The following is a 20,828-nucleotide window of genomic DNA, read 5'->3' as shown; positions in this document are numbered from 1 at the left end:
GCCATCAGCGCCCTCCCCAGCCCCATGTTAACACGCCTAACAGCCGCATTAGGATGAGGCTGGTCATGACGCTGAAACAGTTGCACGAAATGCACATTAGTGCCACCAGTTTGAGTAGCTATCTTTACCAGGTCACCATCTACATCATATTTCCTATCCCTATCAAGACTGTTCCCTGCTCCACCCACAATCGCTACCTAATCCTCCTTCATAAAATTCCTACATAACTCCCCTATGCTGTCAGTCACTTGAGCCAACCCTGCACTAGGCTTCACAATGCTGGTGACCTGGTACTCATTCCCCAACACTTCCTGCAACTGCTGGCCCACATTTCTACCGTGCAAACTACCTAGCAGCAGAACCTCCTCCTTTCTGTTAGACTAGGCAACTGACTTTGGCCTCCTGACTGCTGTGTCTTATATAAGCAAAATTAAAATCAGTGTTATGTACCCATTCAAAAATGGTTACTGTTGCTGTCAATCCTTACAGCAACAGGTGAGTGAATAAGCACAGCCAAGGAGTGTGAGATTGATGCTTCAGTAGGGATTCTGTCTTCCTGCAGGTGTATCTGCGCTTCACAACCATTTCTCTCTTCTGCACCATAGGTGCACTAAAAATTGTGCATGTCACACTGGTGTCCTTGTCTGCATATGCTGTAGTTGCTCTCAATAGCCTTGCACTGCTGGAATTGTAAAAGTTTCTGAGGAGGCTCACTTTACTTTCATCTGCTTTTTATTACCCAAAAAAGTGTCAACACATATTCTAATTTTGTTCTTTCTGCTTGTCTTTCACTCCAAAATATTGCCACAAAAGCCTTCCACACTAGACAACCGAGTAACAGTTTTTTTCACCTCATATGCGGGACTCAACTTTCATTTCAGGTGTATGTCTCGTGTCGGCAGCTTTAACCCATTTAATATCAGAGGCAAAAAATAGTTCATACATATCTTGTCTTGATAAAACATCATTATTACTTAGCTAATTGTCATGATAATTTTTCCCATCAATCAGTAGGTGAAAATTATCTCCAGTGACAATCCTCGTCACACGTTTTCTACAGACTCAAATCTGTGAAATCTCATCTGATCTTTATATGGGTAACCATTTGTTCGAAGTAGTTGAGCTGTTCCAGTTTTTAGGCTTTTTGTTTGGCAATACTCTAGCACAATTACATGTACACCAGCTAAAGGCAAATTTCATCTTGAAAGTTAATGCCCCCCAGTTTGTCGATAACAACTCCATGGAAATGAACCACAAATTCAAAGTGCTGATCATATCCTGCCTGACCTATGATGCTGCACTGACAAATTGACAGCACCATCAGTACTAGACTTGTGAGACCCTGTCCACCACAGTGATATGTGATTAGCAACAGGAGCCCCACCAACGGTCTTTGAGAGAAGTAGATATCCCACAAGTAAGGGTTAGATGCCTGTAACTCATAATTATGCACTCATAATTTGTCAAATTTTAAACCCTTATGTTATTCATGCCGTCTGCTTAGGCAAATTCTGAGTCACATTTATGCATAGACTGCATATCCATGAACAGATCTCGCAGCCAAGTACTTCATCCGCTGCAGATTGATAGCCACTTACAGAGCATTGCATACATCAAAATTGTAATAACTAAAAACGTCCTGGTGTGCGCCGACTCCGTGGGCTGCCTACAGACAACAGATCAGTGCTGTCTCCAAAATGTTTTCGTCTGTTAACAACCACAGTCACATTCATTTGGAATGTGATCCACTTGGACATGCATCAAAATACCTGGAGCACCAGGCACTGAACCATGAGCATTATTTAATTTAATATTTAATAAGTTAATATTATAATTTAATTAGTCCAGTACTTCTTCATTCTCTCGGATCTCATCCTTCTTTCTTCATCGGACATTACCCTTCCTATTGTCTGTTTGTTGGTTCTCATTTGCAGTTTGGTTTGTTTGTGAGTTTCCTGGTTTTGTCAGTTTTGTTTCTTAGGTCTTCGAATGTAATCTGTAGCTCATCCATATCTTCCTTGATTTGTGTAATCCACTTAATGTTGCACTTACTATTCCACAATTTTTCTATTATCCTCCTGATGATCCTGTTCTCTGGTGTTCTGATTAGATGTCTGAAAAATGAAATTGTTTCTTCCTGATTGTACTCATTACCTGTTCTATTTCCTTGTAGACTGTTTCGTTTGTAGCTACTCTCCAGTGCCTGTCTTTCTGGTGTGATTTGTTGATGCAAGTTCTGATGATTCTTCTCTCTATTTTGAGTGTTTTGTCTATTTGTGCGGCATTGGTTGTTTTGGAGATGGTTAACTTGCTTATGTTGTTTCTGGTTGAGTGACTGTTTTGTAATGTTGTAATATTGTTGCTATTGACAGGCTCTTTATGTTGCAGGTGTTCTTGGTTATATATTGTGCTCTAGTCAATTCGTTTATTCTGCTATACCATGTTGGCTTTTCATTGAGGTTATATGTTATGATTTCTCCCAGATATTTAAATTTATCTACAATTTTGATTTCTTGGTTTCCTATGGCAATTTTGTTTATGAGTGGTGGGTCCATTAAAATGATGGCTGTTTTTTCAAAGGATATTCCAAGACCAATTTCCTATGCTATTTCCTGTAGTGAGATAACTTGTTGTTTGGTTTACTGAATACTGTTGGACAAGAGAGCAAGGTTATCATCAAATCCTAGACAATTTAAACTTATGTTGTCTTTGGGTCTTCCAATTTGGATGTTCTTTGGGTTAGTCTTGTACCATTCCCTCATTATGTACTCTAAAGCACAGTTGAACAGCAGGGGTTCCAAGTAATCTCCTTGTCTTAAACCTTTTTTTATGATGAATGGCTCAGAGAGTTCCCCCCTGAACTTTACTTTTGATACAGTGTTGGTTAAGGTGAGTTCTATCAATTTGATTAATTTTGTATGGAGCCTGAAATTTCTTAAGATTTTTAACATTGAAGGTCTATGGATAGAGTCATATGCTTTTTTAAAGTCCATGAAGGTTATTACAAGAGATTTATTTTGTTTCTTGTAATATGCTATGGCTAATTTTAAAGTGATGCTCTGTTCTTCACAGCTTCTCCAAGGTCTGAAGCCTCCTTGGTATTCACCTAATTCTTCCTCTAGTTGCTCTTTGATCCTCTTGTATGGGATTAATTATTAAATTCTGAAAGCTAGTATGTAGAATGAAGGCTGAGGATATTTAAAAGTGCCACGGAGGCATGACAGATTTTTCTTGTAGCCTCTCAGCAAAAAGCTTGCCATGAGGACCCACCACAGTGCAACTGTGATACCTTCCTGATGATAACCCATATTCTCACTGAGTGTACCTCCCTCCCCAATGTCAGGCAAGGCCTAAACCTATGTAATCCCTTGCCCCTGATATTCACAGATGATGTGATAGCTGCACAGCAAGTAAAGTGTTTTACATGCGACTGCAAATATACAACAAAATTTAATGTCATTTACTGTTTCGTTTTGGTTTCCAGGGTGGGCTTGGAGGGAGTGCCTTTCGCCACAGTTCTAGCATCAAGGGACTCCAGCTGCATTCCATACCAGACTGATACTTTATCTTCATAACCTAATAACCTGTTCAGTTAAAAGTATTACATTTTTTGCCCGATTTGAGAGAGAATAAATGTTGGTGCTATCGAGATTCGCCATATCATATACTGCATTGATCATGCTGTATAGTGGAGGTTGTTCCCCTCTCTGCAGATAGAAGATGAGCACTTGAAGATGGTGCTACTTCCATAGTGACATTCCACCATTCCCCTCTTTTTCCCCCTTAAACTACTGTCATTTCAAGTAATCTAAGTTGCCTCCCTTTAAAGTATCACGCCATTTGAGTTTAACTATGATAAGATGGTCAATGAGCCTGGAAGAGACCATTACCTTATCTCCTTTCACATTACCGTTAAGAGTTGACTTTCTTGATTAAGGAGCTCTGACAATCAAACTGTTTTATATCGTTAGATTCATAACCACCATCATCAAAAGAAGCCCTGAACTGAAACTACAACAAAACCAAAATTTAAACTGTGCTGTTTCCCCACAAGTTTAGCCTGACAATACACAAGAATAAAAATGATAAAACATTTATTTTATAATGGAAATAGTCTTTTGTTGCTCATTTTTAAATACTGTCTCTCGTTTGTGTTCCAGTTGTCTTATTTCAAGTATTGGTGCACACACTTTCCTCGAGGCTGAAATAGTGTTATGAAAGCTTACACTAACTGTAGTAAATGTAATTAGTAACCCCAGGCATCTGCACTCATAATATTCATATTCTTTTTTTTTATTTTTAGCTGTGGAAGGCTGGATTTTGTTTGTGACATCAGTTCATGAAGAAGCTCAAGAAGATGATGTACATGATAAATTTTCTGAATTTGGAGAAATAAAGAACATTCACTTGAACCTTGACAGGCGTACAGGATACCTGAAGGTGAGAGAAACCAAAAATTTAGATTAAATGTTTTTGATAGTAAGATGTTTCTTTTTTAAACTATGCATCTTGTTTTTTCATTTTTTGTTTTACTGTAAGAGAGCCATAATGGCCATATTTTGCATATAAGAGTGTGATAAAATTAAAATATCAACCACCAAAATGTTTCAGACTTGAAAAACAAATTTAATAATCCTATTATCTACCAAAATAAACTAGGAAGTGGAGAAATAAGTGTTGGGCTTTACCTGTGTCAGCACCAGGTAAATACAGAAATACAAATGTTAAATTTTGAACAATGGAAAATCCAGGATGGAATGTAACAATACCAGAGAAGGAAAGTTGCTACTCACCATATAGCAGAGATGCTGAGTCGCGATAGGCACAATAAAAAGATTCACACAATCATAGCTTTTGGCCACTAAGTCCTTTGATAAAATAAACTTATATGAGCTAAATCACTGTTTAATTAAACAATAATAAAATAAACTTTCATTTTATCTCTCTGATGCTGCGTCCTGAAGTGTTACCACACAGTAACGACTAGAGACTGGATTATATGCATTTGCATTTGCATGTTGTTTATGCGTTTGCATATTTGGCTCCTTTTCACCAGTTATTGCATATTTTAACTACAAATTGGTGATAATACATATTTTCACTCTATGTTTACAATATTTTAAAAATTTAGACAGGCAGTCTCTAGATCGATCTAGTTTCAATGTCTCACAGATTGACCGCGACCTAGAACTGTGTGCAATCACTGTCTAGCGAAATCATGCGGAACAGGAACAGGCAGACAGTCAGTGCTCCTGCATCCATGCCCCTGGTTAATACCCTCCACAGGCAGACAGTCAGTGCTCCTGCACCCATGCCCCTGGTTAATACCCTCCACTGTCATACCGTACACGTCGGTAACAATTAAATTAAACTACGCAGGCTTCTAGTCGTACATCCATTGTTTCAGTTTAGCTTTCTATTTACTTGTACACAGTCAAATGTGTTTACTGCGTGTAGTGTGTAACTTGTTGTGCACCATGCCACCTGAAAAAAAAGAAACGTCATTTCGTGAATAGCTGACCATCCTGGAACATTTACATATGATGAAATTGTTTTATATTGTTGAGTTTGCGAAAAAAATGTTTCACACAAAAAAAGTTTCAAATAGACCAACATATCAAGGCAAGCCTTCATATCACAGGAATGCAGAAGAAAGGGCCACGACAACAACTTCTGACAATGGCAAGTTGAAGTAGCAGGGATTTGTCCAAAGGTAACCAAGAAAGTCGGTTTAACATGGATCTATGTGAAGCATTCATTGGGAGTAATATCCCTCTTCACAAACTTTCAGACCCTATGCTAAAAGGCTTTCTGCACAAATATTGCTTAAATCAGAATGTACCAGATGAATCAACATTGCATAAAAATTACATAACTAACAATTTACATAGCTGTTCTGGAAGAAACAGGCAGTGAAGGAGTTTCATCTGGATTTCAGTTAAGAAACTACAGTCACTTTTGGTGGTTACATTGCAAATTTAATTGTTGGTGCTTTAAAAAGAAGAGCTTGCAAAGGACTTGAAAAAGTAAATCATTCTATGATCGCCAGATTTTTGAATGAGAATCATTCATTGGGAGTAATATCCCTCTTCACAAACTTTCAGACCCTATGCTAAAAGGCTTTCTGCACAAATATTGCTTAAATCAGAATGTACCAGAATCTTCTGCAGATGAAAGGGTGTTTATGTTTATTTCAGATGCTGCTCCCTATATAATCAAAGCAAGGAAAGCCCTCCAGTATTTTATCCCAATTTGATTCATGTGACTTGCTTTCCTCATGGAGTACATGGCCATGCTGAAGAAGTACGTTCCACGTTTGTGAATGTAAATAAACTGATTTCATTCACAAAGAAAGTGTTTCAAAAGGCTCCTGTTCACATTAAGACCTACAAAGAAAAACTATTAAATTTGCCTTTACCTCCCGAACCAGTGGTAACTCATTGGAGTACGTGGGTCGAAGCTGTGTTGTTTTACAAGGAACATTTCGAGTCCATTAGAGAGGTACTAAACTGTTTTGATAGTGCAGAGGCTTTGGCAGTTTGCCAGTGCAAGGAAGCTTTTAATGATTCTGGTATTAGAAAAGACATTGCTGCGATTAGCACTCATTTTTCCCATGCACCTGCAAGTATTAAAAAGCTTGAAACTCAAGGTTTGGCTTTGAATAAATCTATACAGTCAATGAATAAAATTATTGTTGTGAACTCCTCACTGCTGGAGATATTCCCAAGGAAACTTAAAGAAAAGATTGAAACTATTCTGTAATTTGAAATTGTTTGTGAATCTTGCTACAAGTAAAAAGATATACCTTGTGTGCCTACATTTATTTGCATTACCAATCAAGGCATTGCTACCCATTTTATTCAGTCCACTTACCATGGTACTCATAGTTTAGCTGCAGCTTATATGAAAGTCTAACGCTTTTGTATCTCTGTTAATATATCTTAATTTACTGCAGCAAATGCTAGTATGATTGCATAAAAGAAAATTATCTTCTGGAAAAAATACATTGCTACTGAGTCACAGAAAGGAAAGACAAAAATGGCTGCTATAATATTAAAGCTTTTGGACAAAGTCTTTTTTCCAAAATGAAGAACATGTGCGCACACTTTTACAAAACCACAGTCAGTCTTGTAAAATTTGTGGTATGGTGGATGTGTGTACTTTAAGAGTTTCAGTAGATCATTTTTTCCAATGTAATAACATGCATGTGGGGGTACAAGAGTGGTGGTGTTTCCATAAGTTCGCTCGGACAGCAACATTTTATCTTTATTGAATGACAGTCACTGGAGTCTCTAGTTAGAAATCATAGAAAGTTGTGAACAATTGTGGTTAGTGAGCTGCCTTTACAAAGACTGGCATGTCTCTGATAAAAACTTCTTGCCCCTTTCTCTTTCAGCAAATGTTGACAAGAACAGAACATGATGTTGTCCATGTTTGTGGAAATGTGGCTGTTTCTTCTTTGTAGATGCAATGACTCTGATACATACACATTAGGATGGTACTGTTTTATCTTTCCAATAATAGCAGAGTCACTTTTCTGAGAATTGAAATTGTGTTGTAGAACAAAGGGCTTTTATTTACAGACCTAAAATCTGACAATGTTTGCAATATATAGGATAGCATCAACATTTTTAAATTTTGATTTAGACTCCCCACGGTAGTCACTGTAATATGTTTTGCTGTTGTGGGTAGATTCACCAATGGATGTGTCATAATACATGAATTCATATCTTGCAGGGCCCTTCAATCAATGTTTTCACTCTGATGTACATGTAGCCAACGTCGTGTACTTCATCATGTATTCCCAAATTGTAGATCTGTAATTGTCTCTTGTAACATATTGCTCCCATTTATAACACTGGTGTGAGTGACATTTTCTGCAGCATGAATGCCAATACGGCTGTTGTTCATGGCTTCATTTTGCCATTTCAGTACCTGTTTTCAAAGAATAACGTGGAACTGTGCCCATGCAGCTTGATGCTCATTACCTTATGCAGCTTGTTCTGTGTCACCATAAATGCTGCAGCATTTGCATCACAGGTTTGCAGGTATCTTAGAATCCGATGGAAATGTAAATCTCATACATATTGAACACGTGGTGGCATAGAGACCTACTAATGTGTGTTCGTCATTGGAAGAATTTGTTTCTTATAAGTGCAATTTTATTGTCATATTCATGTCAGATGGTAAATACACTGAAGTGAAGTGACATAATCATGGGATAACGATATATAGGTATACAGATGGTTGTAGTATCACTTACACAAGGTATGAATGGGCAGTACATTGGTGGTGCTGTCACTTCTCTACACAGGTGATCCATGTCAGAAGGTTTCCGACGTGATTGTAGTGCACGATGGGAATTAACAGACTCTGAATGTGGAATGGTAGTTGGAGGTAGACATATGGGACACTCCATTTCAGAAATCACTAGGGAATTCAATAATCTGAGAGTCACTCTTTCAAGAGGGTGCCGAGACTACCAAATTTGGGGCATTACCTTTCATCACGGACAACACAGTGATTGAAGGCTTTCACTTAAGGGGCTCCGGAAAGGCTCAAAATCATGAAAAGTTCAATTTTTACTTGTTTGCGTTTTCTGAATCTGCAGACTATTACCTTTTAATAGATATATAATTTATTCAATTCCGGAAGACTACAACTATTTTTAAATTTTTTTTTGAAATGTGTTCTACATGGGCGTGACCCACTGTGGCACTGTTAAACTGCTGTCAAATGGTGTTATTATTAACGTCCATGTTCATCAGGTACATTTTAGTGATGTGAGATAAAGTATGTGTTGTGGCTAACCTGTGATGGTTCAATATATATCGCTGGTGTGATTGTCGTTTGTTTCATGTTTATTTACTCTGTCATTATCTCGAAAATATTCGTAATTAATTCTGTTTCTTGAGTCTCTGTTTTGTTGAAGTATAATAATGAGTAAAAGTAAAGTTATTCGAAATCCTCTGAAGGCTTTTAAGAAAAGGAGAAATGTTGGAAAGCCATAGGTATGTGTTATTACTGTAAACAATAAAGACGATAACCAAGTGAGTGAACCTAACCTCTCAAGTACACCTGCCCATAGCAGTCAAAGTGGGAAAGAAAATACTTCACAGAAGAAGCTTGGTTCAATGAGTGAAAACTATGAATGTTTTATGGGCGAATCGGATGTGAATGAAATATTTGATATGTCGGTTCTCAAAGGAATTTTTTCAAACTGTGTAAGATGTATTCATTGTAGTGAAGTTGGTCTGGAACTCTCCATAATAAAGCACGTAGGACTTGCTAGTGAAATACAACTGAAATGTGATAAGTGTTCATACATGACCACCTTTTGGAACAGTGTTGCAGTAACTGCAACTGAAGAAAATGGTAGCAAAATCTAAATGAAGATAGGTTCTAACATGGTACGAGCGATGCTTGCTTTAGACAAGGAACGCCTTCGGGCTGCAGACAAGGCTGTAAAGAGTCTAGAAATACAAGCAAGAGTAAACAGGAGGAGGAACAAGAGGAAGCTGGAGGAGGAGTTTGCAGAGGATGAAGATAATCCATCCTATGGACCTGGAATGCACTAAAAAGTTAATCCAATCTTTGTCGCTCGATTCCCAAAACTTTTATTTTCTCATACTAATTACATGTTTCCTAAGGATCTTCCAAACATATTTGTTTCAAACTTTCAGTAAATGTTACACAGTACCTTCTGCGTAATTTAACACAGCCTTTTTCCAAATAACTGTATATTTTTGAATATATAAATAAAAAATTGCAAAAAAATGTTGTGAATTTTCATTGCAATTGAAAAAAAAATCATCTTTAATAACTGAACTAAAATTTTGTAAAATCCCTGTGTTAAGTTGTAGCCCATATTCCTATAAATAATCTGTAAAAAGTTCAACTTCCTACCTCAAATACTTTGTGAGGAAAGATGTAATTTATAAGCGTTATTTTAACATTGCAAGTATAGGGCGTTCCGGAGCCCCTTAATGACTGAGAGGAGCGGCATCTGCAGAGGGTTATCAGTGCTAACAGACAAGCAACAGTGCATGAAATAACTGCAGAAATCAATGTGGGATGTACAGTGAATATGTCTGTCAGAACAGTGTGGCAAAATTTGGCATTAATGAACTATGACAGCAGATGAGCAACTCGAATGCCTTTGCTAACAGCACAACATAGCCCTCAGCACCTCTTCTGCAGTCATGACTATATCGTTTGGACACTAGATGAGTGCCAGATAAGTCCCAATCACAGCTGTTAAAACCTGATGGTAGGGTTCAAGAGTGGTGCAGACCACATGAAGCTGTGAACTCAAGTTGTCAACAAGGCTCTGTGCAAGCTGGTGGTGGCTCCATAATGGAGTGGGCTGTGTTTACGTCCAATGGGCTGGGTCCTCTGGTCAAACTGAACCAATTGTTGATTGAAAATGGTTATGTTTGGCTCAATATTTCTGAAAGAGACTTCCAGTGCTTTTTTTGAGTCCATACCATCTCTAGTTGCTGCACTATGCTGTGCAAAAAAAGAAGGTCTGACACAATGTTAGGAGGTATCCCATAACTTTTGTCATCTCAGCATTTTTTATATTTACATTAAAAAGGAAGAACAAGGAAGGTCATTAAGGATGGAACACAACCTCAGTTTGAGGGAAGGATGGGGGAAGAAAATCGGTTGTACCTTTTGAAAGAGCCATCCAGGCATTTGCCTTAAACAATTTAGGGAAACTGAGGAAAGTTTAACTCAGGGCTTGAACTGCTGTCCTTCCAAATGCAAATCCAGTGTCTCACTACCTCACCACTGCTTTCAGTCCCTGTCCATATTGTCCTTCTGACTGATGTGTGAATCTTATGTTGAAGAAGTAAGTAAATTTCAAAGTCATTTCCTCTCTACTTCTTGGAGTTTTGTGTAGTCCATGCTTTCCTCAAATATCAGAAGCAGGCAGTTTACTTGCTTGCTTTTGTTGTAACACCAAATCAATTATTCCATCTGGAATGCACAATGTTTCACTTTCACTTCATACAAACAACATGCGCTTTGCCGCTAGCTTCTTGTAATGTTTTTCTCCAGTTATGTTTTGATTCCATTGCCTTATTACAATGTCTTCAAATAGAGTTTACTGTGCCTGATCCCACGATGAAAGTATTTTTCGTGACTAGTCCATACTGTAAAATTTACTGTATATGTCTCATGATCTTTCCAATATACCAGGTTGTTATAATCCTTATAACAGCCGCATGCTTTAAGTGTTATTTCTTGGGCCTTAATTGGTTTTCCTCGTACAGATATGTACACCTGCTGTCATTTATAAAGTTTTTCATAATAGCTTTTTTATGTCTTCTGGGATCTCTCTTCTGCTTTTGTCCGCAGTGAGACAGTCTCATAATCTGGACACACACACACACACACACACACACACACGCACACACACACACACACACACACACACACACACACACTTTTACACATATCAGTAGTGTCACATACATTGAAGTGCTACTTGGTTAAAATCATACCTCAGTCAGTAGAGCATATGCATGTGAAAGGCAAAAAATTTGGGTTTTAGGCTGTCAGGAATTTTCTAATCACTTTACATGTTTTTCAGTCAGTTGTCTTTCGAAGTTGCATCATTGCAACAAACTAACTTAGCTGTTTCATCACTGGAAGTACATTTGCGTGTTTGGTACATCCTATCATTGTCACAAGAAGCAGAAATGTCAAAGGTTAACTAACATTGTTCACAGAGGTTCTTTTAGTGCCACATTTGCTCGATTGTGACAGTATTATAGAGGCACAGTACGGCTGTTGTCATTCATGGCACACGTAGACAAGGGTGTTGCCTTCCAGCTCTGTTCCCTATCTCAAAATAAGCCACAGAGGCACTTAATCACCTGTGGCACTGAGCTACGCAGTTAACAAAATTGTGAAACAAGACAGTATAGGAACATAGTTCTTTTAAGTGTTAATCCTGTGCTGTATGCTCCAATACCTAGTGGGAGTAATTTTCTTCTCTTGAATTTCCACAGCTTAGACTTTTGCTTCATTGCATTAGCACCTCATTGATGTGGTGCCACTTTGTAGCCATTTATTCATTGCAGTTATTCAAGAGTTCCAATGGTTGTTCTCCACTTTTAACACAGACACACTAATTTTATTACCATTCTTCAGTAAATGGATAGCAGCCATCAATAGACATTACATTGATGTCAAAGCATGCTTCTTTTAGTGGCAGTAAATCATGAACCTATTGAGTGTGGGTGATCTATTTTTGTATTGTTTTACAGTTTAAAAGTAAGCATAAAAATTCTCTAAAATAGGGTGAACAATACCAGTGGTGTGAAGGAAACAAAAATTTTTCTAAAGTTTGATGTTGTATGTATTTATTGGATGTGTTTGTTTGTTGTTGTTGGGGGCACTGGAAACTGGATTCATAGGAAGCCAAATGTGTACTAAAGTTTTGTTTGTTTTTACCCAGCTGTTGCTATTCGCATCATTTTTACTGCATCTTGTCCCTCACTGAAAAATCACAAAAACAGCTTCTTATGAAATGTGTGTATGCAAATGAACTAGAATGACCTGAACTGGTTTACTATGTGCAGTAAGTTTTTTAAAATACTGTACTAATTCATAATTGTATAGCTGTAATTTTAGCTATTTCTGGTACTGTCATTAGTTACCTCTAAGTTTACTTAATCTACTACGTAAGGTTTCCTGCTAAAGGATGTGGTGATTTTGTATTTATTTATTTTAAAAAAGTTTAGTTAACTGTTCTTGAATTTCAGGGCTATGCATTAGTGGAATATGAAACTTTCAAGGAAGCACAAGCAGCAAGAGAATCTCTTAATGGCACCGAGTTTCTTGGACAACAGATAGGTGTAGATTGGTGTTTTGTTAAAGGGCCAAAGCGGTAAGTGTTTCTCGTATCCCAGTTAATTTTTTACTATTTTTTCCCCACATTCAAATAGCAAATAGTTGGTACTAAGCCCTCTTGCAAAATCGAGAAGTACTTTCCTTTTTCTGCTGAAGTTTTTATATTTACTTATTTTATGTAATGTATTGTTCTTCAAGTAATTAGGCTCCTACACTTCCTTGGTGTTTACACCACAGACTGGTGCACAAAAGTGCACTTTCAAATATTGCAATTAGCTGACATTGTCATGATGCATTGTTATTTTGCTCCAACTAAGAATGCGTATGTATGAAACAGTTGAAAATCCAGGATGGAATGTAACAGTATTATGAAAAGGATACTTGCTACTCACCATACGGCGGAGATGCTGAGTCACAGATAGCCTCTACAAAAAGACTGCCAGAAAGTGAGCTTTAGGCCAACGAGGCCTTCATTGGAAACAGACAATATACACTTGCGTGTACTCACACAAACATAACTCAAACTTATATGACCACAGTCTCTGGCTGCTGAGGCCAGACTCCCCAGACAATGTGGTGTCGTGTGTGTGTGTGTGTGTGTGTGTGTGCGTGTGTGTGTGTGCGTGTGTGTGTGCGTGCGCGTGCGTGCGCGTGTGTGTGTGTGCGTGCGCGTGCGTGCGCGAGCGTTGTCTATTTCTGACGAAGGCCTTGTTGGCTGAAAGCTCATTTTCTGACACTCTTTTTGGTGTGCCTATCTGCGACTCAGCTTCTCTGCCATATGGTGAGTAGCAACTACCCTTCTCATAATATTAATGCATATGCATATATACATAAAAGGGTCTTATTCATCCAGAGATTGCTGGGACTGTTTAACACTAGAATGTCCAGCTTTGAACTATCCTGTATGCCTAATGGAGGTCACTTTGACTGATAAGGTTTTTAGAAAATGTAACGATATTGTGTATTTATTGTCTTTAATATAGCTTTTATTATTTTTTCATGTATAATAATAATAATAATAATAATAATAATAATGTGGGTACATTTTTAGTCGAACATGGCTCTGCCTAAGATGGGATTGGAGATGCCCTAAACAGGATTGGAGTAGGTTATAGTGGGAGGATGTATAGGATAGATCTTGTATATGTATAATAATTATGTGGACACACCTGTTGCAGAGATATTACCCATGAGGCACAAGCGGTTGAGAACAGGAATGGAATAGAGAGAGACAAGGTTATTGCATAGGTTTGGTGGGTGGCAGAATACCACAATGGGAGGGGTGAGGAGGATAGTAGGGAAGATACATGTCATTTCAGGGCAGTCCCAAAAAATAGTTGAAATCCTTACGGAGAATGTGATTCAGTTGCTCCAATCCTTAGTGGTACAGAGTCATGAGAGGAGTGTTTCTTTGTGGCTGGACAGTGGGTATTTGGGAGGTGGTAGGTGATTCAAGTGGCAACATGTGGACACTCTACTTTGGGACGAGATTGGGAGGTTAATTTTCTTCTGTGAAAGCCTCCATGAGACACTTGGCATATTTGGAGAGGAAATACTCATCACTACAGGTGCAATGATTACAGAAGTATGGAAGGGACATTCTCAGTATGTAATGAGTGGCAGCTGTCAAAATGGAGGTATTGTTGGCAGTTGGTAGGTGTGATGTGGACAGAGGTATTAATGTAGCTATCCTTGAGGCAGAGGTCAGCATCATGGAAGTTGGCTTGTTGGATTGAGGTGGACCAGGTGAAGTAAATGAGGGAGAAGGAATTAAGGTTCTGCAGGAATGTGTGTAGGGCATCCTCACCATCATTCCAGATCACGAAGATGTCATCAGTGAATCTAAACCAGGTTAGATATTTGGGATTCTGGGTAGTTAGGAAGGATTCCTCTAGTTCACCCATGAGTAGGTTGGCATAGATGGTGCCATGAGGGGTGGCCAAGGCTGTACCACAGATTTGCATGTTTAGTGTCTGTGAACAGCCGGTACTGTGCTTTCAACTTCAGAAAGGCCACCACTGTGATAGAAATTCATTGTATTTCCCAGTCAAACTTTAGGTGACAATGAACAGATGTTAAAGAACTGTTTCACACAACATTGTATGAAGTTCATCATTATTAACTAGCAAAAATGCCAAATAAACCAGGTGAAATGCATTTCTGGGAAAAGTGGTCAATTGACTGCCATTGGGAACCAACGGTAAATGTACAATTATCTTAACCCTTTTGTAGGCTGTGGGGAGAGATACTTCCCACTAAATGTATTTCTTTACAGCATTTAAGGGAATGTGTGTTATCCTTCCTGTACACTCCTGCCATCTAGTGGCACATATGCATGTATGTACATCTACATCTATCCTCTGCAAATCACAGTGTGGTACATGGCAGGTGTGTTTACACCTGCACTACTTCCTGTGTGCACTAAGTGGAAGCTGCTGTTGCACAAAGAGGCAAGGAGGTGCACATGCTGGTGAAGTCACGCATGCCTCTGATTTGTGCGCACAGGCCACCACATGCAGGCACAGGAGCCTCTCCAACTCAGATGGAGAGACACGTGCAACTGTCAGGCTCCTGTCCATAGTTCTTTCTGCTTGGTGCTGTTTTTTACTACACCTCACTGTTAAAAGATTCCATTTTTGCTTGCTTTCAAATTTGTCTTTGCGATAGAACTTTGGTTGATTTGTCTGAAAAGAAACCCAGGGAATGTGTAGAATATTATTGTGTGTTTCTATATTTATAGCTAATAAATTCCATGAACTATGGAGAGTGAAATGAAATGACTTGTCTACAATGTCTCACAAATAAGAACAACCTGGAAACAACAGAAACAGTCTTAGACAAAATAAAAAGCCTTTGTTCGTACTTCTGATGAATATTTGTTAAAGAGGAGGAGTGATTCAAGGGTTATTGATGTGCTGAAGCTGTCTTTGTTCTTTTATGACATTTGTGATTCATAAATAGTTACTTCAGTGAGAGAAAATAGAACAGCACTGAAATCACAAATTAAATAGCTGCTTTCATTATTGTATGGATACTGCAGAACCATATTTTTGGTTCTGCAGAGTTCAAGGCATTCCATCTTGCTTCAAAATCTTGTGTGATGTGCAAAACACTATTTTCTAAGAGTTATAAAGCAAAAATCTAATCGAACACTTGTGAAAACTGTCACTTACCCCCACCACACACACACACACACACACACACACATGCATGTTCTGAAATCATACATGTTCACATATTCCGGGACTGTTGATTGTCCGCATTAGGCATGAAATAAACCTTTCATTTTCCAGAGAAAGAAACATTTAAGTGGTCATTACCTTACCTTAATGTGGCTTTCCAGGGATTTCACCAGATCTTAGGAAACTTATGGGGTGATGTTACATTTCTATGCAGGAGATATCTTGGACTGAACTTCAGATTGGGGTGATTGTCACTAGTATCAAGAATTCAAAGTATCAGAGTTAAGCTTGTTAACAGGTGTGGCATGAAATCACACATAGTGTCTCTGTATTTTGTATTTTCCATTCATTATCAGTGCTCTGATGTAGCAGAGGGAAAGAGCAAGGAAATGGGACTCCATATTTTGTGTTACCGCAATAGTTCCACATTTACTCATGGAAAAGTTATGATGAAAAACACCACTACAAATTGTCAAGGCTGTCTACAACTCAGGTTCAGAATAACTGACGATGTGGACCTTACAGATGCCCAGAACATACTCTTCTGCATTCAGTGAATCAAAGTTTTATGAAGGGTGATCACCTTACTTCCTTTAGAGAATATATTTCTTAAGAAAATTAGAAACCTTAGCAGCATATGTCTCCCAGCCTTTAGCAGAAATATGCATTCATAAAGTACAAGGTGTCTGTAATTAAAGTTCCAGTTTCAAAATGCTGTAGAAAGTGTGTCACTGCTCGGAATGATGTAAAATTTGAACAGCATACTATTGATACAGGGAAAAGTCAGGGAACAACATTGTGAGTGTATTACTGTAAATGGGCTCGCCTACGAATAACATGCAAATTGTGAAATGATGGCTATAAGTAGAGTTGCACATTCCATCGTCTGTACTGTTCAATGTGCCTGACTGCATAAGTTTGGCAGTCAATTTGTGGCACTGTTAGTTAGGTAAGTACACCCACAACGGCCAAATCATACCACATCGGATAGGAAAAAATTGGTTTTTAATTGTACTGAGGCCAAAGACTACATAGAAAGAAAAATAACATTATATTTTAATTGTCCCACATAAAAAGCAAAATGACATTAGTTTGTAATTGTGAGACTGGTGCAAGACATGTTCAGTATGCCGTCCACTGTTTTTCGCCTCAAGTTGAAAGCGACAAACAGCGTGTTCCACAACAGATCGGAGTGTCCACATTCAGAATGTGTTGCCCAATGTGTGCCTTCAGTTGAACTACTTATATAATGGGAGTACTCAACACATCATCTTTCAGATAATCCCACAGCCAGAAGTCACACGTCTTAAGATCAAGTGATATGGATGGCCAGCTACACAGAAATGATGACTTATAATTCTAGAATTTCTGAAATGCCTCTGCAGCAGCCATTTCATTGGCTGTGCAATGTGCAGAGGAGCAACATCTTGCATATAAATCATCATAAACACACTGCAACCGTGTTAAAGGGTTGGAAAGATGTTGGTGCACAAAAGACCATACTAGTATTTCCCAGTGATGCTACAGGTAGCAGGACCCAAAGAACTGATCTCTTTGGGGAAAAAATACGGCCCTACAATAAACAATGCCACCAACCCACCCCACACTGTCGCTTTGTAGTTGTTGTGTGTGCAGATTTTCCATTGCCCATATTTTGTAGTTCTGCATATTGGCATCTCCTTGGAGGTGGAAATGGTCTTCATCTGTCCACAGAATGTTCCATGGCCATTCATTGTTCATTTCCATCCAAGCAACAAATTGTGTAATGAATGCTTGTCTCTGACAGACCAGCAGAAATCATCTCTTGAACATTGGTGATTTTGTGTGGATGTGCAGGATGTTTTTTTAGGTTTTTATGCACCATACTCTCAGCCATTATCAGCGTTCAGGCAATTCCCCATGCTCTGCAAGTTTGCATACCAGCGCTCAAATCCTCCTGCTGTTCTGTGACAACATCTTTGACAGAGGTCGGATGAACTGCTTTCTTCCCTCTGCCATATTGCATTTCAAAAGGTTTAGAATTTTGCAATCTTTTCTCCAGACCCTTAGCAAAGGTAAGACCAGTGCCTTTTTTCATACCCTTGAGTGTCCGGAAGTTCTGTAGGGCTACTGGTCCACAGTCACTATTCTTGTAACAGAGCTTTACCAGCAGCATGTGATCCCTCATGGAGACAGTCATGTTGGGTGCCTCTGATGCAAACTGAGGAACAACCCTGTGCTGCGCATCTGTGGTTATGCAGATTCTGTTGCTTACAGCGCCATCTATTGTTCAGATTTTCATTAAATTCTGTACTCCCACCCCACCCCCCACCTCCCCGCATCATTACTATGATGGCTTCAAAACGGAAAAAGGTGGTCGTTTCAATGGAAGAAAAACTTAAAGCTTTAAAAAGAATAGACAATGGTGAAACTTTATTAAAAGTGGCGCAAGATTATAATGTCGGGAAAACAACAGTTGGAGTCTGGAAAAGGAACCGCAATGGAATTGAGAAGTGGTGTTCTCAGCGAGCACCCTCGGCTACTTTGGAAGATCGGAAAACTACGAAAAAATGTGATAATGAAAAAGTAAATGAAGCTTTGTTCCTATGGTTTACTCAACATAGAGATGGTGTACCCATGTCGGGATCTATTTTGCAGGAAAAAGCCTTAAAGTTTTGTAATGAACTAAACGAAGGTGAACCTGATTTCGCAGCTAGTGTAGGCTGGCTCAATAGATGGAAGAAAAGATACGGAATTCGGCAACTTAATGTCTGTGGTGAAAAGCTTTCAGCAAATTTTGAAGCTGTTCAATTGTTTAGGAATAAACTTCACAAGGTATTGGACAAGGAAAACTGAACAGGCGATCAAATTTTTAACTGCGACGAGACTGGTGTCAATTACAAAATGTTACCGGAAAAAACATTAGTGTCAAAGGCCGAAAAGGCAGCGCCAGGCTACAAACATAGCAAAGAAAGAGTGAATTCTTTCATGCAGTAATGCCACAGCAAATTTGAAAATGAAACTATGATAGGTAAGCCAAAAAATCAGAGAGCATTTAAAAATGTATCTAAAAATGCTTTACCAGTGGAATATTACAACCAAAAAAATGCTTGGATGAGCTCAGACATTTTTAAAGAATGGTTTTTTAACGAGTTCGTGCCACAAACTGAAAAGTTTTTGAAAGCCAACAACTTGCTGCGCAAAGCACTGTTGCTTCTAGACGATGCCACTTGTCATCCTAATGAAGATGAACTTCATGATCAAAATATAAAGGCCATGTTTTTGCCTCCAAATGTCACATCCTTATGTCAGCCTATGGACCAAGGGACCTTAGAGACACTGAAGAGAAACTACCGCAGAAACTTGCTTTCCTCTTTAATTAATGCTATGGACAAGGGAGAAGACATGCTAGAGCAGTTGCACCATATTAATTTGAAAGACATAGCTTATGACATGTCCCAGTCTTGGGAGAGTGTTGGAGAAAATTCTCCAGATGATGAAAATCTACAGCAGCAGACCGAACCAGCAAATACTACCCTGCTTTCATTGTTACGAAAAGTTCCGGGATGTACTGACGCCACAGAAGATGACATAAATGAATGGATTGTCCAAGATGAAGAATTTGAAGTGACAGATGAAATAGTCAACATGGTAAACGAAAAAGAAGAAGATAAAGAAGCGGATGTAGTGGAGGAAAGTGCACCCAAGATTTCTCACAACGAAGGACACAAGGCCTTAGAACCTGCTTTAAAATATGTAGAGCAGCTGGAGGAAACATCGTCTACTGAGGTTTTACTTCTTAAGAGACTAAGTGATTTAGCAGCAAAAAAATGGCAAACAACAGGCAAACAAAAGACAGTTACTAACTTCTTCACACAGTAAATATCTAAATATCTATTCAGTCTAATTTGATTTGTTTTGTATTAAATGTTTAACTCATTTTGCCTACTTTAGTTTAATTTTTTTGTGTGTGTGTTTTTTTTTTTTTTTTTCCATGTTATCCGACCTTCCTGCTTATCCAACCTTGCCGTGGTCGGTTTAGGTCGGATAATCAAGACTACTGTACTTTAGTTTTTGCCTAGTTTTCTCCAGTTGTTCTGCTGTTATGTATACGTTTTTCTTATCAGTGTTGCTTCTTGTGTTTGTCAAATGGAGATATTGTGTAATGTCTTCTTTCTTTTTACAGCACGAGGAGAAGCCGCAGGAGGAGATAAACATGTTTTGCACTATATTTACACACTTCCATTGTGTTTCTTTCCATTCTTCATTGTTTTTTTATCTCATTTTTATGTACGATAGAGGTTCATATGAAAGCTCTTGTAAGTTATTACATTGAAGGACTATGAAATATTTGGAGAAAATAAATATAGTTTTCCATTAACTTTCTTTGTTATGCTTATTGTTACCTTGTCAACAGGACATTAAATCCTAATCTGTCTTCCTTCTTTCGTTCTTTATTGTCACCATTTTAATATACTTCTGTGTCAACAAGAAAAAACAAAGAATGTGTGAAAACAATAACTACATTTCTTGTTTATTGCGTTTGCTATTACTATAAAATAAAAGTCAGATGATGATAACTCAAAATGTGTAGGAGAGAATTGGTGAAATATAACTTGAAAATTAATTACAGGGACGAATAAAAGGCAAAAGAAGAAATAATAGTTAAATGTGTTGATGTAATTTGTCTCATTTCTTAAGATATTTTGTCATTTGCAGTATAATGTTGCATGTGAACTCTGTCTTTTATTCCCCTAAATATGAAAAGAACTGAAAAATACTACCTTGTAGAAAGTTTTAACA

General features: G+C 38.2%; 1 protein-coding gene across 1 annotated transcript in view; it reads left to right on the top strand.

Annotated features, from left to right (window-relative positions):
- LOC124615681 (RNA-binding protein 8A) overlaps window positions 1-20,406 on the top strand; it is a 64,634-nt gene extending 44,228 nt beyond the window's left edge. The window contains exons 3-5 of the mRNA XM_047143711.1: window positions 4,304-4,440; window positions 12,777-12,901; window positions 20,212-20,406. Of these exons, the coding sequence (XP_046999667.1) occupies window positions 4,304-4,440; window positions 12,777-12,901; window positions 20,212-20,239 (290 nt within the window). The 3' untranslated portion in view covers window positions 20,240-20,406. The remainder of the gene's footprint in view (window positions 1-4,303; window positions 4,441-12,776; window positions 12,902-20,211) is intronic.
- The last annotated feature ends 422 nt before the right edge of the window (window positions 20,407-20,828 follow it).

This window comes from Schistocerca americana, chromosome 5, assembly GCF_021461395.2.
Source record: "Schistocerca americana isolate TAMUIC-IGC-003095 chromosome 5, iqSchAmer2.1, whole genome shotgun sequence".
In the NCBI taxonomy this organism is placed as follows: domain Eukaryota; kingdom Metazoa; phylum Arthropoda; class Insecta; order Orthoptera; family Acrididae; genus Schistocerca; species Schistocerca americana.
The sequence above is the reverse complement of the archived record's forward strand: the minus strand, read 5'-3'. Positions and strand labels throughout refer to the sequence as shown.